General features: G+C 45.0%; 1 protein-coding gene across 2 annotated transcripts in view; it reads right to left on the reverse strand.

Annotated features, from left to right (window-relative positions):
* TSPAN14 (tetraspanin 14) overlaps positions 1 to 13345 on the reverse strand; it is a 41903-nt gene that overhangs the window by 4960 nt on the left and 23598 nt on the right. For both annotated transcript variants that reach the window (XM_081005086.1, XM_081005087.1), the window contains exons 3-7: positions 10009 to 10059; positions 5026 to 5172; positions 1688 to 1858; positions 361 to 486; positions 102 to 146 (exon numbers count right to left, since the gene is read on the reverse strand). In XM_081005086.1, coding sequence (XP_080861212.1) covers positions 102 to 146; positions 361 to 486; positions 1688 to 1858; positions 5026 to 5172; positions 10009 to 10059 — 540 coding nt within the window. The remainder of the gene's footprint in view (positions 1 to 101; positions 147 to 360; positions 487 to 1687; positions 1859 to 5025; positions 5173 to 10008; positions 10060 to 13345) is intronic.

The raw sequence follows: 13345 nt of genomic DNA on the forward strand, positions 1-13345 counted from the left end.
CACAGTGGCCCTAGCTCCTAATCCCTTGTGGGAAAGCAAAACTGGGGGTGGGAGGTAGGGCGGTGATATATGAGACAAACAGTAACATCAAAAATACTCACCAGATTTCTTACATCATAGCCACACTGTGTGTTCACAACCTTTTGCTGAAGAGAGAGGAAAAATAGGGGTGTCAATATAGCTTATCAACCATGCAAATATTTGGATGAATTTCTTATTTTAAATCAGTATGAAGGGGCCTTTGCGAAGCAGCACACATACGAGACTTTAGAGGACATTTTACGCGCTCAGTTCAGGAAACACTTCCTTTTTCCGAGCGCCAGTATTAATACAGAACTAAGACGGCAGGAAATATCTCACAGCAGGATCTTGGATGCAGCAGGAAAAAGGAACGCCACATCTCTCACGGCTCTTGCTTGTGCTACTGCAGTTGAAGTATATGTTAAGGTTCCAGTCGTTTGGCTCCTGAGCACCACAACAGTTATTCTGCAATAGATAAATCACTCTGTTAGACTAGGGATGTACCAAAGGATTTAGTACCTGTATCAGAAAAATCAACAAAGAGATTGCATGCATTGAATCATATGGGTGATGTAGATGATTTTGTTGAAACAGGGCATCCTGTTATAAAATAATTTACTGATAATCATGAAGAACGGCAACTACCGAAATCACGGATTGGACTTTGGCAAACTTAACTAGATCGATCCGTCCCAGAGGGGGGCAGTTTGGGACTTTGTTTTTGGTATTCTTTTCTCTCTCTTTTGTAATTTTTATATCCTGGAAATCAAAAAGACTGTTTTTTGTTTTTCTGAAAGATTTAGTACAGCCACTCCCTAGGGTGGCAAACCCAACTATCACACCTGTTTTATGAACAACATACACAGAAGCATTTTTTTTGGGGGGGGGGATTATGTAGGATTCCCATTGTCACTAAACTATGAGCACATTTTATGTTTCTGTTTATTTGATTGGGCTGGCGCAGCTGCTGGACAGAGAGGTCTTACGTCAAGAGATAAAGCGTACAATCAGTATGTTCACGTGAGATATGTGTTGCTGAATTCAAGACTGCAGAGAGAAGTGGTCAGATATCTGAATACCCCTTCCATGTAAACTGGTTCCTGCATATTCAACACATTAGGGCAAATCTTCTAAAACAGGCTTCCTCAACCTCGGCCTTCCAGATGTTTTGAGACTACAATTCCCACCATCCCTGACCACTGGTCCTGCTAGCTAGGAACCATGGGAGTTGTAGGCCAAAAACATCTGGAGGGCCGAGGTTGAGGAAGCCTGTTCTAGAAGATCACAACTTCCATTCACCCTTCATGGTAAAATTCTTTAGGGAATCCAATACAGTGGTACCTCGGGTTAAGAACTTAATTCGTTCTGGAAGGTCTGTTCTTAACCTGAAACTGTTCTTAACCTGAAGCACCACTTTAGCTAATGGGGCCTCCTGCTGCCGCCGCTGCACGATTTCTGTTCTCATCCTGAAGCAAAGTTCTTAACCCGAGGTAATATTTCTGAGTTAGCGGAGTCTGTAACCTGAAGCGTCTGTAACCCAAGGTACCACTGTACATGGTTCAGGTCAACAAGCAGTTCATTTTCTTTCTCAAGAACTTTTTAAAGACCCTAACTCACTACTGTTTTCCCAAGTAAAAGTCCAAGCAGATTTCTCAAAGCAACTTACCATTTTCTGCAACGAATCAATGAGGTTCTGCAGGTCAATGTCATCTCGGTAAGACTTAATGTTGTTCTTGAAAAACGTCTCCACCCGGTCCCTCACCCAGTCTTGGAACAAGAAAGCCAGGACAGCTGCTGCCAACTCCAGAACAAATATTAGCACAATCGTGCCACAGAACTGCAAAACAAAGAAGGGGGGTTGGAGAGAGAATGAGTTTCTGCTCAAAACAGAAGCAAGCCAGTAGTTCTCCAACAATGTTCCAGGGGACCTTGAAATCCCTCAAGAAGTCAATCGGTGATCATGACCAAAAGACCACTACTGATCTTCCTCTCTAATACACAGGACTTGGGGTGGGGTTGTTTTCAACATTTAGACAGCCTTAATCTAATGTATTGAAAAATCTGCTCGCAAGACCATATTGGCTGAGTCCTGGAAGACCTGCTCCCTACCTTGCAGGCCATTTCCCACCTGGCCTGAGAGGGTGGGGCTCTGACTGACTGCAGCTACAAAAGTCAAGGCTGCTGAAGTGGCCAGAAACCATCTTGGATGTCTCTTAGTGCAGACCCAGGACACTGAGCCTGAGCTTCCACAGTCATCATCTGCCATGAACTGCCAGGGGCAGCAACCGCAGAAGACATATTATATGCTTATGGCAGTATTTTATTCTTTTGTTAATTATGCTGTTTTAAAATGACAATTTATCTACAACTTCTTTTATTTTGAAATCTTTTAAGGTACCGTATTTTTTGCCCTATAGGACGCACTTTTTCCCCTCCAAAAATGAAGGGGAAATGTGTGTGCGTCCTATGGAGCGAATGCAGGCTCCTTGGCTTCAGCGATAGCAACGTGAAGCCTCCGAAGCCTGCGCTCCGGAGGCTTCGCGTTGCTTTCGCTGAAGCCAGGAGAGTCTGCTCTTTGAGGCTGGCGGTGGGGGAAAGCAGCGCTCCCCCCATCGCCAGCTCCCCCCAAGCGCGCGACGCCTTCCCGCTACTCTCCGACCTGTCTTTGAGGCTGGCGGTGGGGGAAAGCAATGCTTCCCCCCATCTCCAGCCCCACAAGCTGGGTCGAAAAGCCCGCAGGAGCCGCACGCTCTTTAAAGGGTGTGTGGCTTCTGCAGGCTTTTCTATGAGGTGAGGGAATTCCCCCACCTCATAGAAAAGCCCACAAGAGCCGCGCAGCCTTTAAAGAGCGTGTCGCTCTTGGGGGCTTTTCCCCACGGCTCCTGTGGGCTTTTGCGGGAGGTGGGGGAATTCCGCCACCTCCCGCAAAAGCAGGGAGAAGGTCTTGGAGTAGCGCACAGGCTGTGTGCAGCCTGTCCACTGCTCCCAGAGCTGCCGGGGGGGGGGGATCATATTTTTTCCTTGATTTCCCCCCCTGAAAACTAGGTGCGTCCTATGGGCCGGTGCGTCCTATAGGGCGAAAAATACGGTAATATTTTAGTTTCCTGGTTATTGTGTGGCTTTGAATGTATTACATACATTATATTTGATTTTCTTCAATAATGTTTTGCTCTGGGTTGTTTTATTTGATGTTTTAATGTATTGTAAACTGCTTTGGGATTTCCCCCCTTAAAATATAAAGTGGTATAGATATAATCATCATCATCATCATCATCATCTAAATCATATAAATTTATATAAACACACACACGATTTAGTATATATATACACACACACACACACACACACACAATCATATAACACTGTGATGCAATTCACAATACTTGACAAAGAAATAAGGAAAAAACAAGACAGGGAAAACTGGACTGTCCAAAATAGATGCATTTGAAAATAGAGGTAACCCTTTTTGATAACCCATATACCGGGCTTATATGAGCTAGCAGAGAATCTGAATATAGGTAACAGTGGCTAGCAAAGCAGAAATTTTAAACTCTTACAGCAAAAACTTACTGGCTTCTTAAGCTGCTCTGATAAAAATGATGCTGAAAGTGACAGTTACAGAATTTTGAGAATGGAATGCTCATTCACGGAAGCTAAGAGATGCTAGTACTCTCCTCTAGGTTTGAGGTCATGCAGTGTTAATGTATCCCAGCAAATACACCCAGAAGTTCTCTTTTTCTTTTTCTTTCTTTTTGCTAACACCTCAATAACAAATACTGGCAAGTCTGACAGAATTAGAGTCTGTCTCCCTCGTTGCTAACTTTCAAGAGAAACAATCCTGTTTGCCCAGGCATTTGATGGCTAAAAGACAGTGTTCCTAGCAACCCTGAGATCACCTGCTGACAATGTTTTTAAGGTTCTTTTTAAAAAGTTTTATGACTGCTGTGTCTGCCACTCTGGGATCATCCAGGAGCAAGGATGGGGTGTAAATAAAATAAACAAATGGTGGTTCAATGTGTTTTTTTAAAAAATACTGAAATTAAAAATTTAAGGTTTTATATATATAATAAATGTTCATCAATGTGCCGGCCAGGCGCATACATGGATATGTGGACCACATGTCTGGAGCAGCACAGCAAGACCACCCTGAAACCATTTTGACTCCCAAACTGACCAAATGTTTTCTCTGCAAGGAGGGAGGGGGTGGGGGGAGCCTCCCCGTTGTCTCAGAAAGTGGGTAATCACCATCTCAAAGGAATGGGCAGACTACCAGGAAAGGCTATCAGATAAGGCATTATCAGATAACCTGGCAGACAGGAAAAACAACATTCAAATTTCTGTTGTAGACCGCCTTTTCTGTGATGTAGGTATGATGTTTGTGGGGAATGGTCTTGAGCTCCAGGGCAGGGAATTTAAAATTTCTATATAAGGGCAGGCACGCCTTTGTTATGGGTTCTCCTCCTTTCCTGCGTGTGACGGGAGCACCCTGTTGCAACAGTTCAATAAAGATCAGGCTTACAAGCTACTTTGCTTCTCAATATTCTCTGGTTGGCCTCTGTTATTTTCTCTGACCGATGGAGAACCTACAAAGGACTCTATAAGGGCTCTTGTGTCCCCCATAAGGGAATAAGGGCAGATTTTTGTTTATTACAATATGATTGTATCTAATCTTATACAATCCTTGAGATTATAGGAGACAGCCTTTTAAAGACTTCTAACACTCAATGTTAGGAAATGTTTTTCACTACGCTACACTAAGACCCCAGAAGCAAAAAAACCCCCACCAAAACAAAACATCCCTTAATTCACCGCCCACCAAGTAATGCTGTCCTTCACTGACAAATTCTCTAAAATGTGTTGATTAACCTACTGGCTGTAATTAGGATGCTTTCACTTAACCTAGTTCTACCAGAATTGCACAGAGAAATAAACGAACCCCAAACCCTGACTGATGGGGACACTTCCTGGCTAGCAAAACACACACCCAACAATCCAGTTACTTACGAATTTCAGGAGGCAGATGTTCTCCCGCAGGGCTCCTACACAGCCAGCAAATCCCAGAATGAACATTACTCCGCCAACAAACAGGATAAGGACCACGGGGTCAAAGCCATGGAGGCGGGTCATTTTGGATATGTCAGAGAGCACCCCCTAAAACAGAGCAAAAACGAGAGTGAGAACCTGCTCCTTGTACTAATCAGTTACGACGTTAATGAATTAAAGCTTCCTAACATTGTACTGCAAGGATACCATATACCTCAAAACACAATTCAAAAGCAGGCCTGCATCATAGAAGGATATGCATTGCATGCATAAAAGGCTCAGTGCAATTTAATTTCCATTAAATGTTAGGGGTGGGGGTTACGTCAATCTCCTCACAGGGTATTTAATTGCAGTAACCCCGCATACCGCGAGGAAAAATATTTGAATAAGACTTAAGGTCATTTCACTTACTATATTTTTAATTACCTACTATATTTCAATTACTATCATTTTAATTACTATGTTTTAAATAGCTTCAAATGGCTATGTGCATGAAGGGAGCCTGGGCTGGCCTCAGCTCTTTTGTCAGGTACACACTCCAGAATTTGTCATCAGGTAAAGGTAAAGGTAAAGGTACCCCTGCCCGTACGGGCCAGTCTTGCCAGACTCTAGGGTTGTGCGCTCATCTCACTCTATAGGCCGGGAGCCAGCACTGTCCGCAGACACTTCCGGGTCACGTGGCCAGCGTGACAAGCTGCATCTGGCGAGCCAGCGCAGCACACGGAACGCTGTTTACCTTCCCACTGGTAAGCGGTCCCTGTTTATCTACTTGCACTTAAGAGTGCTTATGAACTGCTAGGTGGGCAGGAGCTGGGACCGAACGACGGGAGCTCACCCCGCTGCGGGGATTCGAACCGCTGACCATGCGATCAGCAAGTCCTAGGCGCTGAGGTTTTACCCACAGCGCCACCCACGTCCCACTTTGTCATCAGGAAACGTCCCTAAATATCAGGTTCTGCCAACCAATCTAAGGACCTTGCAGCCAAGCAGGCTTCCACTAGGTGGCACTAATAGAATGACGAGTTGCAAAATGATTTTTCTTTCTGATTTGGACACAGCTGCCAGCCTAAGACCCCCATGCAGTCATTTCGCTGCACCAGAGACAAAACTGCATCATTTCTGGATGGATTAAATAACTATCAAAGTAATAACTGTTTACTGCAACACTGGGGTATTAATTATTATTATTAATTATTATTATCCTCTTTCTGACATCTGGATATTTGTATTTCAAATAAGCCTTTATTTATAGGCGTTTGAGGTGTTCCCATCAGATACATGCCCTCAGTAAAAAAATTTGAAACTTTGAGGGGGACGACACATCACAATGACTAGGAGTTTCAGAAATAATTTAAGAAGAAATGTGAGCAGATAGTTTTCTCAAACAGTGATTCGTAGCATCATTCAAATAAGAGCTGCTTCGCAGGAATTCCCGTTGGAATTAGCATTGCGTTTCCTTTTAAAACCAACGTCACCAGCTACCAAAACATTAGAAGGGGGGCAGTTGCAAGGTGAAGCTGGTACCATCGAATAGATTGGGTGGGCAGACAGGACAAATGTTTCCTTTGTGCGGCACGAAGAGCTTTGGTTTTTTAAAACACACACAGAGATCCAAATAACAGGAAGTGGCAATAAAAAAAAAACACCCTGGAAAGCCTTGCGCAACCTTTACTACCAGGGTGGCTGCTCCATAGCGGTTTTTGTGATTCTTCTCCTTGCACAAGTGGAAAAGCAACCTTGGGTTGGGGTTCGCCTTTACCACGCAGAACTCTTTGCAATATCCAGGAGTCCTTCGGTGAGCAAAAGGGACCACCCCCAAGCGGAAAGGCACTTTTTGATCCAGCCCACAGAGTTCTTTGGAATGAATGAGAGCATACGGAGAGCCCTGTTGGATCAGAGGGCTGGCAGCGGTTTTAACAATGAGTCCATATGTGACTGTGGAGGCCAATTCCGGATCCGCATGTCCTTCCACAGTGGGGACACTGGTTTCCGGGCGGGAGTTGATCACAGTGTTGATTTGCCAAGCGTGCCTTCCTCTTAGCATGTTTCTCCCTTGCGTCCTGAGTTCGAGTGTCTTCAAAGCCCACCTTTGGTAAAGGCTGTTCTCCAATTGGAGCGCTCGCAGGCAAGTGTTTCCCAGTTGTCGGTGTTTATATTACATTTTTAAAATTTGCCTTGAGACAGTCTTTAAACCTCTTTCGATGACCACCAGTATTACGCTTTCCATTTTTAAGTTCGGAATAGAGTAGCTGAATTGGAAGACGATAATCAGGCATCCGCACAACACAACCAGTCCAATGAAGTTGGTGTTGAAGAATCATTGAATACTACCTATCACAATATCACAGGTAAAAATGCCCACAGTTTGGATATGGAACACCCCCTTTTCTCATTCAGAATTGCTTCTCTTCCTGTCTTCATCCCTGCCTCACTCTCCTAATGATACACTGATAAACCCACTGCCTGAATATACTCCACTGGAATTTCTATGGTTGCAATGGTTCAGAAGGTGCCTTTGGAGTGGCAACAAATCGCAGCAAAGTATCCAAAGATCAGCAGTTCACGGGTTGTATTTTCTCCATGAGACTATTTACCTGGGAACAGTTTGTGGGTGAGGGGTTGGGAGGGGTAGCATAAAGCAGGCTAACTAATAAAACTCAGCAGCTGAATACAAATAGCAAAACCAGAAAACTCAAAGCCCAAAACATTAACACTCTCATTAAATGCGATAAAACATTGTCATTACTAAGCGGAAGAAAACAATTTCAGGTTCCAGGGCCCTGAAGATCAACAGCCTGCCCAATTAAAATGGCCAAATCTGGGCTGCTGATTTTTGGTGTGAGTAATAGCCATATGATGCTTCCCTCCTACAGAACTTGTGTGTGTTTGTGTGTGTGTGTGTGTGTGTGTGTGTGTGTGTGTGTTAAGTCAGTCCTTGGAGGAGAAAGGGTACCATAGCAACTATTTTTTTTCTGGAACTCTGCCCATTTTGTGTGAAGCTTCAGAAATAGCCTATCATTTAGAAGTTAAATGTAAATGCGCCAAATATCCCCTTGCCTCCTTCTTTCCCCCCCTGACCTGCAAATCTCATCATCACCCTATGGTAAACTGCAGAACAGCCAGCATGTCTAACAAATTCAGAACCTACAATCATGTAAAAGAGGGCCCCATTTTAAAAGGGGTTACCTTAGCACAAGGAATTCAGAAAGGATGTTGGGCAAAAGGGCTGTGCTTTATCATCGTCAAACCAAGCCCCACAGAGGCAGCAGGAGTGCAGAAGGGGGAGCAGGAATCTCTGCTTTTTCATTCAGACACAGAACTTGTGGTTTTCCCTTGCTGAAACTAAATTTTCATATAGACTAAAGCACTGGCAGAGGAAGAGGAGTGTGGGGGAGCGCACCGCCCCCGGCAGCGTGATCCCGGTGGGGTGCCATCGCGGCTGCCCAGCCTGCCCATGCTGGGCAGCACGCCCCTACAGGTGGCACGCTACACCCCCAGGATACACGCCCCGCCCCTACAGGCGGTGCACCACACCCCCGCCTGCTCTCTACCCCCCCCGGTGCCAGAGCATGAAGCTCCGCCACTGGACTAAAGCAGTGGTGCTCAAAGGTTGCAGCAGGCGAGGATGGCAAGTGTGGCAGGAAAATTCAAGGACAAACAAAGAAACATAACAATGTACTATAGGACAGTGTAGAATCCAAATAATTTTTTCTCGGATATACAACCAGAAACAGTATCCACGCCTCTCTGCAAGAGCATGGGCTACTCTTATACAGTTGTCCACGACATACTGTTGTGAGCAGGGATTTACAACCCTGACAAATATGAAAGAGCAGAAAAGAGAAAGGCTTCTGTGTGTTTGCTTCAAATTAGGCCTAATATAAATGAGATTACCCGGCAAAAGAAAGTTCACACCTCTCAAACATACTTAAGGTATACATATGTTAGAGGCTCTTTTATAATTAGTGTTGGGGTTTTTTAATGATTCATGTTCTTATGTAGCTGCATTGTTTTATACTTTCTGGACGTCCCATGATCATATTATAAAGTAGTTGTGTTCCATTTTACAAATCAAGCACAGCTAGGAGTTCTTTCTTTTTGCTTCCCAATGAATTTCTTATCAATAAAAAAATTCAGTGTGACACGAGCAGCTCTTTTTCTGAAAGTGTGGCTCAGAGAGAGAAAAAAAGGTTGAGAACCACTGCCCTAGAAGCTGAAGGTATTCAGCTGGTATTCAGACACAAGATTACATTTCCAACCTTGCTGCTTAATTTTGCCGTATCAGACTTCCTGGTGTCAAAATCTCTTCTGCAGCACCTCGTCGCATACAGGTGGGGTGGGGTGGAAGAGAAACCGGTGCAGAATTAGGCAAGACATGCCAGCTAACAATAAATTTAGGAAGCTAGGTATCTACCCTCCCAAGCTTTGATTCAAAGCAACACGGGAGATCTGCCCCAGTAACAGCCATATGGCCAAAGTCACCCAAGAGGGAGGCAGGAGATAGATATTACCTCCACCAAAATCAGCAGCCCAGGTTGGGTGTGGAAGTGATGAGATGCCATGGCTTCCCCACTTAAAAGCCTAGCTGACAGCGTATTCAGAAGTAAGCCAAAATGAACTTGCTCCCAGGAATTGCATAGAAGGTTCCAACCTAAGGCTTCTTCCCTAGAACCAAGCCCCAGGGAACCCTGTTGGACTTTCTGAGTAGATATATGCAGGATTCTGCTGCAAGGCTCTTTGCATCCCCCCAGATAAGTAGCTGATTTTGCAGAACACTCATGAAAATAAGCCTGGAGGCAGAAAAGCAGTGCTAGTTGGGATTTCTGTCCTTCAACAGAAAGGGCAACGAGTAAAGGATGAGTGTATGTGCTGTGTGAGACCCCTTGCACCTCCTCAATGAGAAGCGGCTCAATTCTCTATAGCAAAGAGTCACATTTTTCTTACCTTTTCGCTCCAGGCCCAAAGACCAGCCCCAAGAAAGGCAACTCCGGCTAGCTAGGGAGGAAAAAACAACATGCTTATTATATGCTGGAAAGCACTGTTTGGTCACGCACTCCCAACTAGAAACAATCATTATGAGGTAATATGTACATCACATTTCCCCCCCAATGGGATGGAGTAAGGGACAACATCATGAAACACCAGGTACAGGACATCTGCCACACAGGTGCGTTGAAATTTCACTTCGGGTGAGTTTTATAACTGCTGCTGTTTTTCAGGTGTGGAAAGCCTCAAGGCAAGCGTAGAGTCTGGGATATTGCCCAAGGAACCCTAACCACATAATGAGGTCTGAATTGGCTGCGACTATCTGGGGAAGACATGGTGAGGTAGACAGTTGATATAAATCTATGGTACAGCTGAATGTGGCATATGTTTTGCATTGAGTCTCCCCCAAAATAGAAGGTGCCAAAAAAGAGAGGAAAACTATGAAAATTATCAGAGGGGCTACAGCACCTTCATTCCTGACCAGTGTTGATGTTAGCAGTCTCCCTCTTTTCAAAATGAGTCCCCTGCCTGGGGGGTGGAAAAATGAGGAAGCCAGACAGAGCCAAAATTACCACGTAATGAGATTATGAGGGGGAAACTGTGGCTTTAAAAACTACCACTACCAAACAAACTCAAAATCCATGTGGAACGAGGACTCTGTATGTCAGCTGACAACATAGCAGAGGCTGTAAGCCTGAACAGAAAGACCCCCATAGAGGAGGGAATTAGCATAATCTGAGCCCAGTTTCCCCCCTACACATATATGATACGCTGAATCTCCAGATGCACAAAGATGGAATTGTGCTAATTGCCCTGCCCCACTTTCCAGTCTAGAGAAGGTAGGGGGGAAATAAATCACCCATCTGTAGTGATATTAAAACCGCAACACACAAGAGAGTGGTCTCTGGAACCGATATGCCGAATCGGTCAACAGCCTAAACAGGAGCATTTCTACAGAGAAGATGAAGCTGAGAAGGTGATGAAACAGGAAGGAAGTCATGAGTGAGCGAGAGGCAACTGTTATCTTTGTAATGAATTTCCGAACTCGTTTACACAGTGTGCTAGGTCTGATCAGTTTTGCTTCCCCTCCGGCAAAAGCAGCTATAGATTTCATCGCAATTTCCGCCACACAAGTATGCGTTTTACCCCCCTGCCCCCAAGCAAAGGTTGTTTATTTTTGAGCTCCCAACAAGCAAACCAGCTGGGTGCCAGTTCAGCTTATTTACTGCTGCACAGCATGAGGCCAAAGTGAGAGCCATTCAAACGTTTTTTCAGAGGAAAAAATGCTCTAGTGATCTCAAAAGCTCGAGGTAGAAAACAGGGTGCAATATTCCAGTGCAACTGAAGTCCCATTGTGGAACTGAAATGTATGACTGGGCCCCAAGACTGGGCCATAAGAAAACAAGGCTGTCAATGGCTACTAGTCAGGAAAGTTAAAAGCTACCTCCAGGATCACAGTCTGCATGTCTCTGAATACCAGCCTCTGGGGAATAACAGGAGGAGAGGGCTATTGTCTTCATGTCCTGCTTGTGCTCTTCCCATTAATAGACAATCTGGTGGGAAACAGGATGCCAGAATAGATGGTCCTTTGGTCTGATCCTGCAGGGCTCTTCTTTCATTCTGAAGTACAGTGCTACCTTGGGTTACGCTACCTTCGGGTAACGTAACTTTTGGGTTGTGAACGCAGAAGAAGAAGAAGAAGAAGAAGAAGAAGAAGAAGAAGAAGAAGAAGAAGAAGAAGAGGAGGAGGAGGAGGAGGAGGAGGAGGAGGAGGAGGAGTTTGGATTTGATATCCTGCCTTTTACTCCCCTTCAGGAGTCTCAAAGCGGCTAACATTCTCCTTTCCCTTCCTCCCCCACAACAAACACTCTGTGAGGTGAGTGGGGCTGAGAGACTTCAAAGAAGTGTGACTGGCCCAAGGTCACCCAGCAGCTGCATGTGGAGGAGCGGAGACGCGAACCCGGTTCCCCAGATTACGTGGCTATTGCTTTTAACCACTACACCACACTGGCTCTGTATACTTCTGGGTTTCGCCCCACGTGCATGTGCAGAAGCGGCACCTCTTGTTGAGGCCTTTTCGGGTCGCGGACGGACACCCGGAACGAATTAAATTCGTATCCGGATGGTCCACTGTAACATTATTCGGGTCACAGAAGATACTTGAAACTGTCTCACAAACTCCAGCAGGTGCAGAATGCTGCAGCGAGGCTCCTCACGGGATCCCTGCCCTGGGAGCATATTCACCCAGTGCTTTACCAGTTGCACTGGCTCCCGTTGGAGTATAGGGTCAGCTTCAAGGTGCTGGTCTTGACCTTTAAAGCCCTTTGTGGCTTAGGGCCCTCGTATCTACGGGACCGCCTCTCCTGGTATGCCCCACGGAGGACCTTAAGGTCCATGAATAACCATAGTTTAGAGGTCCCGGGCCCTAAGGAAGTCAGACTATCCCACACCAGGGCCAGGGCATTTTCAGTAATGGCTCCTACCTGGTGGAATGCTCTGTCCCATGAGACTAGGGCCCTTCAGGATTGAACCTCCTTCCATCGGGCCTGTAAGACAGAGCTATTCCGCCTGGCCTTAAATTTGAATTCAGCCTGATCTTTTATTTCCCTTCCCTTCTCTTCCCTCCCCCTCCCCTTTTATGAAGATCACCCGCTCTGAGACCCCACAGCTAATTCTCCCCTGGCCTCCTCGCTGGCCCAAGTAGGACCAATTTAGCCAGCTAGCCCTGGGGATTATCTAATGCTTATTTCCCCTAAATTGATTTTTGAATTTTGAATTTTATTGTTATTCATGTTTTTATACTGTATTTTATGCTGCTTTTATAATTAAGTGTTTTAAATTTGTTGTTAGCTGCTCTGAACCCGGTTTTGGAACCGGGAAGGGCGGGGTATAAATACATTTTTTATTATTATTTATTATTACTATTATTATTATTATTATTATTATTACGACACCCTTAAAGAAACCCATGCACGAATGCATGGAGCTCACCCATTAGAGCAGTGGTTCTCAAAGGTTGTGGCGCACCATACTGGTGTGGCAGGAGCGGATGGCAAGGGTGGTGGGAAGATTCAAGGGCAACTGAGCATTTGAACACTTTGCTGTCGTATTAGACAGTATACTATAGTAACAAGTCCAATTTTTTTGTTTGCTGAATATGGATAGATACCTTTTCAAAATTAGATACTGAGGACAATCTCACCATATAAATGAGATTACCCAGCCAAAGCAAGCTCACACCTCTCATTGAGGTTATATACATACGTAAGGTACTGTTAGAAGAATTTTTAGGTCT

This window comes from Podarcis pityusensis (genome assembly GCF_964106645.2).
Source record: "Podarcis pityusensis genome assembly, chromosome: 5".
Classification (NCBI taxonomy): domain Eukaryota; kingdom Metazoa; phylum Chordata; class Lepidosauria; order Squamata; family Lacertidae; genus Podarcis; species Podarcis pityusensis.